General features: G+C 36.4%; 1 protein-coding gene across 1 annotated transcript; it reads left to right on the top strand.

Moving 5' to 3' along the window:
- Positions 1 to 1,357: 1,357 nt before the first annotated feature.
- Positions 1,358 to 11,404, top strand: LOC110937440 (stromal processing peptidase, chloroplastic). The gene is made up of 24 exons (XM_022179861.2): positions 1,358 to 1,687; positions 2,190 to 2,381; positions 2,625 to 2,875; positions 2,961 to 3,159; positions 3,305 to 3,352; positions 3,452 to 3,559; positions 4,081 to 4,269; positions 4,354 to 4,650; positions 5,556 to 5,657; positions 5,743 to 5,877; positions 5,970 to 6,194; positions 6,267 to 6,470; positions 7,060 to 7,233; positions 7,324 to 7,473; positions 7,562 to 7,699; positions 7,784 to 8,164; positions 8,698 to 8,824; positions 8,940 to 9,072; positions 9,581 to 9,701; positions 9,781 to 9,861; positions 10,013 to 10,114; positions 10,196 to 10,349; positions 10,869 to 11,013; positions 11,111 to 11,404. The coding sequence occupies exons 1-23, from the start codon at positions 1,493 to 1,495 to the stop codon at positions 10,958 to 10,960; spliced, it is 3,798 nt and encodes a 1,265-aa protein (XP_022035553.1). The 5' UTR covers positions 1,358 to 1,492; the 3' UTR covers positions 10,961 to 11,013; positions 11,111 to 11,404.
- The last annotated feature ends 805 nt before the right edge of the window (positions 11,405 to 12,209 follow it).

Here is a 12,209-nt window from a genome sequence, read left to right as displayed (position 1 = left end):
AATGCGTTGTAAAAACATAGTTTTAAAAATATCGTTTAACCCATTGCGATAATCGAAATCTCGAGAGTACAAGGCAATTAAGCAATAAATGTCAGATATAGGTAATGACCTGAAAAGTCGGGTTGTTACAAATTTGATTAATCAAAAAAGAGTAAACTGCCATTTGGTCCCTGAGGTTTGGTCACTTTTGCTACTTTAGTCCAAAACTCAAACCTTTTGCATCTAGGTCTCTGTGGTTTCAGTTTTATTGCCATTTTGGTCCAAAAATAAACCAACTCATATTTCTCAAATTGAATCCTACTATTTGTCCTTTTCCTCAGGGGCAAAACAGTCATTTTTCTTAATTAAAATAACAAAATTAAATAATCCATTTATACTATCATCTCATCTTCTTCAGCACCAAAACCCTAACCCTAAATCTTCATCTTTTCGTCCATGATTCCATCAGATTGTGAGCTTTCTTCTCACAATTTCTCCCCAAATCGACCTCCTGACCTTCGCTGCCCCTTAACCCTTTGGATTTCCCCACTTTGGGTTCTTAGTATGGAAATACGCACATTAATTAATATGGGTGTCAAACCGGTGTTCGTAAATGGAGGCACGTATCGTTGCGCATAAAATAAAACTAGCGCATGCACACATTCGTCTCCCAGTTAATTACTTCATACGGAATATTACTTTGGACAAGAACCGGACTCTGATCAGTGATATATCACATATACTTACACATCCATATATCTAAGTAACAGGTTCACACAAAACCCAGTTGAGCCTACCTGCAAATTAATGTGCTTTGTTTGTTGGCCTATATGACAAGAAAAAAACCAGAGGGAATATGCAAGTGCAATTACTGTCATCAAGTGATGCACAAAATAGGGAAATCTAAAGGGTTAAGGGGCAACAAAGGGATTTGGGGAGAAATTGTGAGAAGAAAGCTCACAATCTGATGGAATCAGGTCAGAATATTGTGATGGATTATTTAATTTTATTATTTCAATTAACAAAAATTAAAATGACTATTTTGCTCATGAGGAAAAAGACAAAATAGCAGGATTTTATAAGACAAATATTATCTGGTTTCACTTTTGGATCAAAATGGCAATAAAACTGAAACAACAGGGACCTAGATGCAAAATATTTAAGTTTTGAACTAAAGTGTCAAAAGTGACCAAAACTCAAAGACCAAAATGACAGTTTACTCTTCAAAAAATATTCTCCACCAAATATGAAGCCCATAAATACTAAACCCAAACCAAGCCCATAGATTAGCCATTAGGCTTTAAACCAAGCCCAATCACCTAAAAATCAAATCAAAATAAAGCCACAAAAAAAGAAAAAAAAAAAAAAATCAAACCTTGGCTGCAACACAAGACAACAATTTTTGGTGTGTGAGGATAATAAAAGTCCCCAAATTTATTATATCTCTCCGTCTTGATTTCTTTCTTTCTTTCTTTCTTTCTTTCTTTCTTCACAATCACAAATTACACAAACAATGGAAGCTGCTGCCGCTGCTTCATCAATCATTCATGTTCCTGTTTCGCCTCCATTAAACCTTAACTCTAACAAACCCAACAATTCTCATCGCTTCTTACCCTGCAACAACACCATCAAGACTGTTACTTTACGCCGTTTTCATACACACAGCCGCCGCTCCGCCGTTGCTCCGCCTCGTTACTTCACCTCTAAGGTTGTTTTTCATCTTTTCTTTATCTGGGTATTTTTCATTATTTTTAATTTTGATAAAAGACCAAAATTTATTGTTGTTTTATTGTGTATCTATAGTGCAATTAATTTTCTTTAACTGGGTATTTTTAATATGGGTTTAAGTTATTGTTTTTTTTGTGTATACATGGTTTTCTTGGTTGTGATGATTGAGGAGTGATTTAGGACTTTGACTAGTTATGGGTAGGTCAAAATTTGTGATTTTGATGGGATCAGAGGGAGTTATGGATGTTTGTAACTGGTTATTTATAGAAGAGTTTTTTTTTTTTTTTGAGAGTTTTGTATTGTTTGTTATATGATTGTAAGTTGAAACTGTAATACATGATGAAGATGGAAATTTCCTCAATTTTTATGGAATTAGTGAATATATTATTTGTCTTTTTTTTATTTTTATTTATTATTTACAGATGCTTGTGTAGTTTCTTAATCTGACTATATGTCATATATTGTTGCTTTAATTGCTACAGATTGCTGGGAATAGATGTGTTTTTCCATTGGATAAGCCAGTGATTCAAAGGCCATTGCTAGATCAATGTACACGCTTCTCTTGCTTTCATCACGGGCGGAGAAAACGCTTTCCTATATGCAAATCTACCCCAAGTGCCTTCTCTGACAAATCCGTGTTTCATCTGTCAAAGCATGGAGTAGACAATGTATTTGTAAGTTCTCTAATTTTGGTTTGTTACATTGGTATATTATTTTTCATCCCTTGTACGTTTTTATGATCCGTTCCATATATCTTCTTATCTTTACAAATGAAACTTCTTTGGTTAAACTGTAATTAACGGAGCAAGAATACAAAGGGAATTACCAAACCTTTGATTATGTTAATTATAATCAAGTGAAAGTTTTGATTGCACCTTGTTGTATATGTATCTGATTAATATCTTGTGAACTGTTAGGGGAAACGGGTTCGAGTTCCATGTGCAGCTGTGGGTCCCGACGAGCCACATGCAGCAAGTACAGCCTGGCCAGAGGGTGTTTTGGAGCAGCAATCTTCTGATAATTTTATGGTTGACTCAGAAAACAGTGAGTGGCAAGAGTTACAAGGGTTTTTAAGTGCTCAACTTCCGTCCCACCCAAAGCTGTTTAGGGGACAACTAGAAAACGGTCTTCGTTACCTCATCTTGCCCAATAAAGTTCCACAAAACAGGTTTAATTTTGTATTTCCCAACGCATGATTCTAAAGTTTTTGCTTACGTATTTCGTTAACATACTTAATATTTTGTTATGTGAAGATTTGAAGCGCACATGGAGATCCATGCGGGGTCGATTGACGAGGAAGACGATGAGCAAGGCATTGCACATATGATTGAGCATGTTGCGTTTCTTGGAAGTAAGAAGCGTGAAAAGCTTTTAAGAACCGGTGCACGCTCGAATGCGTATACGGATTTTCATCATACGGTTTTTCATATCCATTCACCAACTTCCATGCAGGTTTGTAACTGCAGATTTCATTTATTCTCTCTAACTATTGTACATAGACGTAAACACAACTAGCTATCACTAATAACGATGAAGATGAGTCTATATAGGCTTTCTATCCATATTTACACAATTTATTTTTGCATCTTTTTAACAGGATTCTGATGAGGATCTGCTTCCATCTGTTTTGGATGCTTTAAATGAGGTAAGAGCCAGTTTAGAAACATAATTCGAAATCTCACGTCTGTTTCTTCAATCTGGTAGAAACATATAATGCGTATAATTTTTTTTTTTAATGTTGTAGATAGCTTTTTACCCAAAGTTCCTCACTTCTCGGGTTGAGAAAGAAAGACGTGCCATATTATCAGAGCTGCAAATGATGAACACTATCGAGTACCGTGTTGATTGCCAGGTATATCATATATATATATATATATATATATAGGACAATGATCCGTTAGGAACCACCCTTTATTGCGAGAACCGCGAGAACCAATGTGAACACAACCAAAAATGCCTAAAAATAGCTAAAAAACACACAAAATTTTTTTTTTTAATATTTTTTTATAAAAAAATCGGTACTTTTAGTAGCCAAAAAAATTTTTTGGCTACTAAAAGTAGCGATTTTAACATAAAAAATATTAAAAAAAAAAATTTAGATTTTTTAAGATTTTTTTTAGGTTTTTTGGGGGTTTAGTTTTTAGCATTTTAGCTTGGGGGGGGGGGGTTAGGTTTTTTTAGGTTTTTTTTTAGCTATTTTAGGTTGTGTTCACATTAGTTCTCGCAATAAAGGTGGTTCTCGCATGAACCTTACCCTATATATATATATATATATATATATATTTCCTTTAGCTTCTATTAGTTTGAAAATAATGAGCTAGCCTTCTTACTGTTGTCAGTATTTGTAATCCGTATTTTATTTTATATTTACAGTTATTACAGCATTTACATTCCGAGAATAAGCTGAGTAAAAGATTTCCGATTGGACTCGAAGAACAAATTAAGAAGTGGGATGCAGAAAAAATTAGGAAATTTCACGAACGATGGTACTTCCCAGCAAACGCAACTCTGTATATCGTGGGAGATATCGATAATATTCCAACGATTGTTCACCACATTCAAGTACGTTATTTCCTGCTTATAAATAGTAAATACTGCACGGCGTTAGTTACGAGAATTACATTTAATTAAAGAATTTATATGCAGGCTGTTTTTGGACAGAAGCAAGTTGAGAACGAGGCTCCTGTAGCACCTAAAACTAGTGCATTTGGTGCAATGGCTAATTTTCTTGTCCCTAAGTTCACAGGAGGGATATCTGCTGACTCATCACATGACAGATCACTTTCGTCGAACCAATCAAAGCTTGTTAAAAAAGAACGACACGCAATTCGCCCTCCTGTTGAACATAATTGGTCCCTTCCTGGGGAACATGAAAATCTGAAGTCTCCCCAGATATTTCAGCACGAACTGCTCCAAAACTTTTCGGTCAACATGTTCTGTAAGGTGGGAAATGATCTAGAAGCTTCTAATGATACTTGTACTATATATATAGGATGAGGATCATTACAGAACACTAGTTATTGCGAGAACAAAAAAAAAAAAAAACTCTAAATCTCTAAATTTTGGGATTTAAGGTTCATATTTTTTAAATTTTACGATTCCTACATACATGTAGGTAATTTAACCTACACATAACCTACATATGTGTAGGTTATATAAAAACTGAAAAGTTTCTATATTTTGTTTTGAATTCTAATGTGAGAAACAATAAATCTTACATTTGTAACATTTTCATTTACTTTTTATGTTTTTAGGATTGAAAAAAAATGGGTGATTCATTTTATTCTGCGTGTTCTCGCAATATTGGGAGAAAACCCATAGTTATTGAGAAAACCTAGGAAACTCTAACCTCCCAACATTTTTTGATTTTGAAAAAGATCACGAATGTATAACCTTCCCCTATATATATATATATAGGCCGGTTAATGTACAAGACCACCTTATCATGCGAAGCGTACGCAAGCATCTCAACCGCACATCTGACCTACCCTATGCTTTCAATTGAACGCAGTGGCACAATAGTAATTAACTTGACATAATTACGCACGTTATAATGCATAATTACACATGGGTTGGGTTAAACCCTAATTAAGCACACTATTTGCATAATTACGCACATTATAAAAAATCAAAATCCGCATGCCACCAAACATGAAATTTACGCATGGGTTGTAACTTTCAACCCTAATTGTGCATGTTATATGTATAATTACGCACGTTATCGGGTGGTTGCGTACGTTTAGGGGCTTTTGTATTTTTAAACTCTCTCTCTCTCTCTCTATATATATATATATATATGTATATATATATATAGTCAATAGTTTTAACATGACCATTTGCAATTGTAGATTCCTGTGAACAAGGTCCAAACGTATGGTGACTTGCGTAATGTTCTTATGAAAAGAATATTCCTTTCGGCTTTGCATTTTCGCATCAACTCAAGATATAAGGTGATGTGTTTATCAAGCATTTTGATTTGTTTTTTGCTCTTCGTGTAATTATATTATATATTGCTAATCAACGGTTAATTTACAGAGTTCTAGCCCTCCGTTTACGTCAATCGAGTTGGATCATAGTGACTCAGGAAGAGAGGGATGCACTGTCACTACTCTTACAGTAACTGCTGAACCTAAGAGCTGGCAAAGCGCAATTAAAGTGGCTACACAAGAGGTATTGAATCATGTCCATATGACGGTTTCACGGTTCAGAATTTTGTCTTCATATGATCTGGTTCTCATTTCATGATAATCTATTTGATTCAGGTTCGCAGGCTTAAGGAATTTGGCGTTACCCAAGGAGAACTGGCACGTTATCTTGATGCGTTATTAAAAGATAGCGAACAGTTGGCTGCAATGTGTGATAATATATCATCAGTCGATAATTTGGATTTCGTTATGGAGAGTGATGCACTTGGCCATATGGTTATGGATCATAAACAAAGTTACGAAAGTTTGATTAGCGTTGCTGGGACAATCACTCTTGAAGAAGTAAGCTCATTTTATAATAAAAACGGACCCTTTTCACATCGTTGAATGAGTTTTTCAACGTAATTTATGCAGGTGAACTTCGTTGGTGCACAAGTACTGGAGTACATATCAGATTTCGGAAAAGAATCTGCACCGGTACCTGCAGCTATCGTTGCTTGTGTTCCAAGAAAAGTACATGTTGACGGAGTAGGTGAAGTTGATTTCAAGATATCCCCAAGTGAGATAACTGCTGCAATTGAAGAAGGTTTGAAGGAACCCATAGAGCCCGAGGCTGAGGTATATAAATATATAATCGGCTTCTTTATGGTTTGGGACAATTATGACTGTAGGGGAATGTTCATTGGGGAACACTAAAAAAGTGGTGAACAGCGGGGAACCGACTCAAACGAACTCCGATTGGACTCATTCCAGTGGCGTTGGAACCGACTCGTCAAACCCTAACTAAGATCTCTTAACCCTAAACCCTAAATCCTAACTCCTAAACTCTAAACCTTAAAGCTAAAAAATAAGGCTGAAACCTAAGCTAAACCGTAAAATCTAAACTACAAACCCTAAAAGCTAAACCCTAAAGGCTAAAGCTAAAGCTAAACCCTAAAGCTAAACCGTAAAGCTAAACCCTAAAAGCCAAACCCTAATATATTTAGGGTTTAGGGGTTATGATTTAGGGTTTAGTGTTAAGCGATCCTAGTTAGGGTTCGACGAGCCGGTTCCAACGCCGCTGGAATGAGTCCAATCGGAGTTCGTTTGAGTCGGTTCCCCACTGTTCCCCACTTTTTTAGTGTTCCCCAATGAACCTCACACTATGCAGTCATATATATATATATATATATATTTACAGAGTTCTTTTATGTTTTTTAAAATGCAGTTTGAGGTACCAAAGGACTTAATAACCTCAACAGAGGTGGAAGATTTGAAGTTACAACTTCAACCGTCTTTTGTACCTGCGGGTTCATCGTATTCGAATGCTCTTAGATTTCATGACATAGAAACAGGAATCACCCAGTGTCGTCTCTCAAATGGGATTGCTATTAACTACAAGGTATATATTATCTTTTTAATTATATTTTTTTCAAATTCATTCTTTTTTGTCTTATGTCACATGAGTTTTTGTTTTTTTTATCTTAATAAGATATCCAAAACCGAAAAATGTGGTGGGGTGATGCGGCTTATAGTTGGCGGTGGACGGGCGGCAGAAACACCAGAAACAAAGGGTGCGGTTGTTTTGGGTGTCAGAACTTTGAGTGAAGGGGGGCGTGTTGGTAATTTTACAAGGGAACAGGTAATATATCTGCCACTTAACTACCAACATTCTGGTACTTAGTAATTTAATTAATTAAAAATATTTGTAAATCTTTGGTTTTTTTCAGGTAGAGCTATTCTGCGTGAATCATTTGATCAACTGTTCACTAGAGTCGACAGAAGAATTCCTATGTATGGAGTTTCGGTTTACGACACGAGATAATGGAATGCGTGCTGCTTTTCAGCTGCTTCATATGGTTCTTGAGGTAAACACGACATAATTTTAGGATTACATCACATGTTAATATTCGATGGTCAACCAAGGTTTGACTTTTACGACCATTTTGCAGCATAGCGTTTGGCTTGAAGATGCATTTGATAGAGCAAGACAACTATATTTATCATATTATCGCTCTATTCCAAAAAGCTTGGAGCGGTCAACCGCTCACAAGCTCATGACAGCTATGTTGGACCAAGACGAGCGGTTTGTGGAGCCCACACCACATTCATTACAAAACTTAACATTACAGACCGTAAAAGATGCAGTTATGAATCAGTTTGTCAGTGATAACATGGAGGTGAGCATTGTCGGTGATTTTTCAGAAGAGGACATCGAGTCTTGTGTAATGGATTACCTAGGTACGGTTAGACCAACGAAAGGTGCTGACAAGGCTCTGAGTTACAACCCGATCCTCTTTAGACCGTCACCTAATGATCTGCACTTTCAACAAGTGAGCAAACAGTTTTTTATCATCTGACCTTTATGTAATTATTTTTTGAGTAAAATACCATTTTCGTCCCCTGAGGTTTGGCCAGTTTTGCGACTTTCGTCCAAAGGTTTGTTTTTTCGCATCTGAATCCAAAAGGTTTGAAATCTTGTGATTTTCATCCGCGACTCGTTACCTCCATCCATTTTTCTTTGTTAAGTCAGGGGTATTACCGTCTTTTTAGACATTTTTTTATTAGACTAAAAACCGTAAAAGAAATAAAGTCATCAGAGGTGGATCTTTATTTCTTATAGTTTTTTAGTTTAATAAAAAATGTCTACAAAGACGGTAATACCCCCTGACTTAACGGAGAAACATGGATGGAGTTAACGAGTCGGATGAAAATCGCAAGATTTCAAACCTTTTGGATCCAGATGCGAAAAGACAAACCTTTGGATGAAAGTCGCAAAATTAACCAAACCTCAGGGGACGAAAATGACACTTCAATATTTTTTATAAATTACGTGTGGTCTCATGACTTGTTTCCTATTTGACAGGTGTTCCTGAAGGACACTGATGAGAGAGCGTGTGCGTACATTGCGGGCCCTGCACCTAATCGCTGGGGATATAGAGTTGATGGAACCGACTTTCTTGAGTCCGTAAGAAACATGCCCGTCAATAAAGGTAAACCTTTCTGATATATATTTTAGCATGTAGAATTTGTATATTATATCATTATCTAATATCTAACAAGTATACAAATATATTAAATTTAAAATATATTAAATTTCTTTTACAGATGTACATTCAGATACCGGGGGACAAGTTATGAAGGCAAAGAACGTCAATTTCGACCTGCAAAGAAGATCTAGGAATCACCCACTATTCTTTGCAATTGCAGTTGGGTTGTTGGCAGAGATAATCAATTCAAGGTATTTTTTTTTTGTGAATATATGTTTGTAAATAATATTTTAATTAATTTTTTGAGTTAAATGCCATTTTAGTCCTTGTGGTTTGGGCCATTTTGCCAGTTTAGTCCAAAGGTTTCATTTTTAACCTGTGGGTCCAAAAAGGTTTCACAGTTGCCATTTTAGTCCACTTGGATAACTTCATCCATTTTTCTGTTAACGAGAAGGCCAATTCGGTCATTTTGTATGTAATTCTGTTAACTAAAAGGGCAATTCAGCCATATAAAATGACCGAATTGGCCTTCTCGTTAACAAAAAAAATGGATGAAGTTAACCCAGTGGACTAAAATGGCAACTTTGAAACCTTTTTGGACCCACAGGTTAAAAATGAAACCTTTGGACTAAATTGACAAAATGACCCAAACCACAGGGACTAAAATGGCATTTAACTCTAATTTTTTTAGTAATCCTCATCTCATATTTCATAACTGTATTTATTTTCTAGTATTGATTTACGATTTGAATTTTACAGGCTTTTCACTGAAGTCAGAGACTCGCAAGGATTAACATACGATGTATCTTTCGAGATAAACCTATTTGACAGATTGAATCTTGGTTGGTATGTTATCTCAGTAACATCTACACCGAGCAAGGTGCGTTAAGTTTGTTTTGAGTAGTAGTTTCTCTTATTGGAAACGTTTTTTCGTTCTAACAAGTTGGATTCTACTCCAGGTACATAGGGCTGTTGATGCTTGCAAAAGTGTTCTAAGAGGCTTGCATAGTAAAAAGATAGCCGAACATGAACTGGACCGGGTTCGTTCTTCATTAAACCCGTTCACTTTACACCAAAAAAAAGTTTTTTTAAATCAAATGATTCGAATTATGTTTCTTTTTTAATCTGTAACGGTTCGAATGGGTTGTTTAGGTGAAAGTTGCTTTAAAGTATAATTTTGTATGTTGACAGGCTAAACGAACCCTGTTGATGAAACATGATGCTGAAAGTAAGTCAAATGCATACTGGCTCGGGTTGATAGCCCATTTGCAGGCTGCTTCTGTCCATAGGAAGGTAAACTGTTAAACTCGGTAGACGATTTTACAACTTTGCTGAATAGACTATTTTACCCTTCAATGTACGTATTTTTTTCAGGATATCTCATGCATTAACGATTTGACAATGCTATACGGAGCCGCCACTATTGAAGATGTTTACCTGGCATATGAACAGTTGAAAATTGATGAGCAATCATTGTACTGTTGCATTGGCGTTGCCGGTGCTCAGGCTGGTGATGATGAAGTTTCAGGTACATAGTCTTTTGGGACTTAACACTAGGGGTGTAAACGAGCCGGGCCGAGCTCGAGCTTGGCTCGTTAGGTTTTTATGAAGCTCGAGCTCGGCTCGCGAGTAAAACCCAAAGCTCGAGCTCGGCTCGACTCGGCTCAAATTATTTTGAGAACAACCTTAAACGAGCTAAAAGCTCGGCTCGAGCTCACTTCAACATCGCTTAAACGAGCCAAAGCTCGGCGCATCAATGTTATCATCATTATTAGTATATTATATATTAAAAAACTAAAATTTTGTATGGGCTCGTTTAGGCTCGCGAGCCTAAAAAAGCTTTGTATTTCAGGCTCGAGCTCGATAACAAAACGAGCTCTATTTCAGGCTCGAGCTCGGGCTCGGGCTCGTTAAGGCTCGGCTCGTTCGAGCTTTTAACCGAGCCGATCACGAGTAGCTCTCGAGCCTCTGGGCTTGTTTACACCCCTACATAACACCTCACTACACTTATCAACGGGATTTCATATTAACATCATTTATCATGCAGGTTCTTTACAAGAAGAGGAAGAATATGGAGGTCTTCCTGGTGTTCTTCCTGTGGGTCGAGGGTCCCACACTATGACTATGCCAACGACATAATCATTCTAGATCACGATATTTTATCTAGTGCCTGGATGAAGACTGACAACGAGGTAAGAGTTGAACGCGCCCCTATACACACAGTCACACACACAAAAAACTCATGTGCATACATACATTTAGACTTGATTATATGTATATGTTATGCAGGTACATAGTGGTGATGATTCAAAGGAGTTGATTTACAGCAGGATAAATTATAAACAGCATAAGTGCAGGAAATCACTGGCTCTTGTAATGCAATAAATTTGTGTATTCAAGCGGAGTCATATCGAGCGAGGGATGTACATGTTATATTATAAAGATATTACCAATATTTGTTTTAACTCATTCGTGTTTTTTTTGTTAGGTATTTTAATAATTGCATGGTAATGTAGATATTCATTTGATACTTTAGTAAGTATAACCATAAACCCTTGGGATATGATGCATTGCTTCATTGTTGATTGCTGTGGTTGTTACAATTGTTTGGTTTGGTATGACAAATACGAGTTATTAGCTCCGAGGATTGGAGCTAATAACTATTATATTCAAGTACATATACATGTTTTTTTTTTAACCCGGTGAACTTCATGTATAAGGCTACCACACTCTAAATTGGAGAGTCTCGTATTGCCCCACTTTGGCTAGACTATGTTGTCTTAACCGGGCCCACACTGACTTCAAAGTTTGGCTTTTTTGGGCGTTCTCCCGTGAAACCATACTGTCGGCTGCCACTTGACAGTTGTGCCACTACAAGAGCAGAACTCTCTGGCGTAACACACAGTGGGACGAAAACCCGGTTGGGCTTGGGAATCAAACTGACAACCTCACACAAGGTCTAGTCCAAATCCTTCATTGCCTATATCCATCCCAATATGACATAAGTGGGAATTGAACATGAGTCACCATTGGAAAACCAAACCTCCTACCACTAGGCCACATGTGAGGGGATAAGTACATGTACATGTTAGGAAGGGTTCTAGGCCCGGAACTCTTTTTTTTTTTTTTTTTGCAAAACACGAACAAAATAACCATTCATTTTCCAACCTTAAAAGTTTTTTAAATTCAAGAAAATGATTGAAATGCAATCTTTCATCTATCTTAAAATTCATAAATAAATAATATACATAAATTGTTTATTTATAGAATCTACACACGTGTAAGATGTATTATGTAGAGACACGTTAGAAAGTAAAAGAAAAAAAATACACATTAGATTAGTGGTCTTTTTGTGTATATAACATACACATTTGTATGTAAAGAATAA

This window comes from Helianthus annuus, chromosome 4, assembly GCF_002127325.2.
Source record: "Helianthus annuus cultivar XRQ/B chromosome 4, HanXRQr2.0-SUNRISE, whole genome shotgun sequence".
In the NCBI taxonomy this organism is placed as follows: Eukaryota; Viridiplantae; Streptophyta; class Magnoliopsida; order Asterales; family Asteraceae; genus Helianthus; species Helianthus annuus.
Note: the sequence above shows the minus strand (reverse complement) of the source record. Positions and strands in the feature narration are given on the sequence as shown.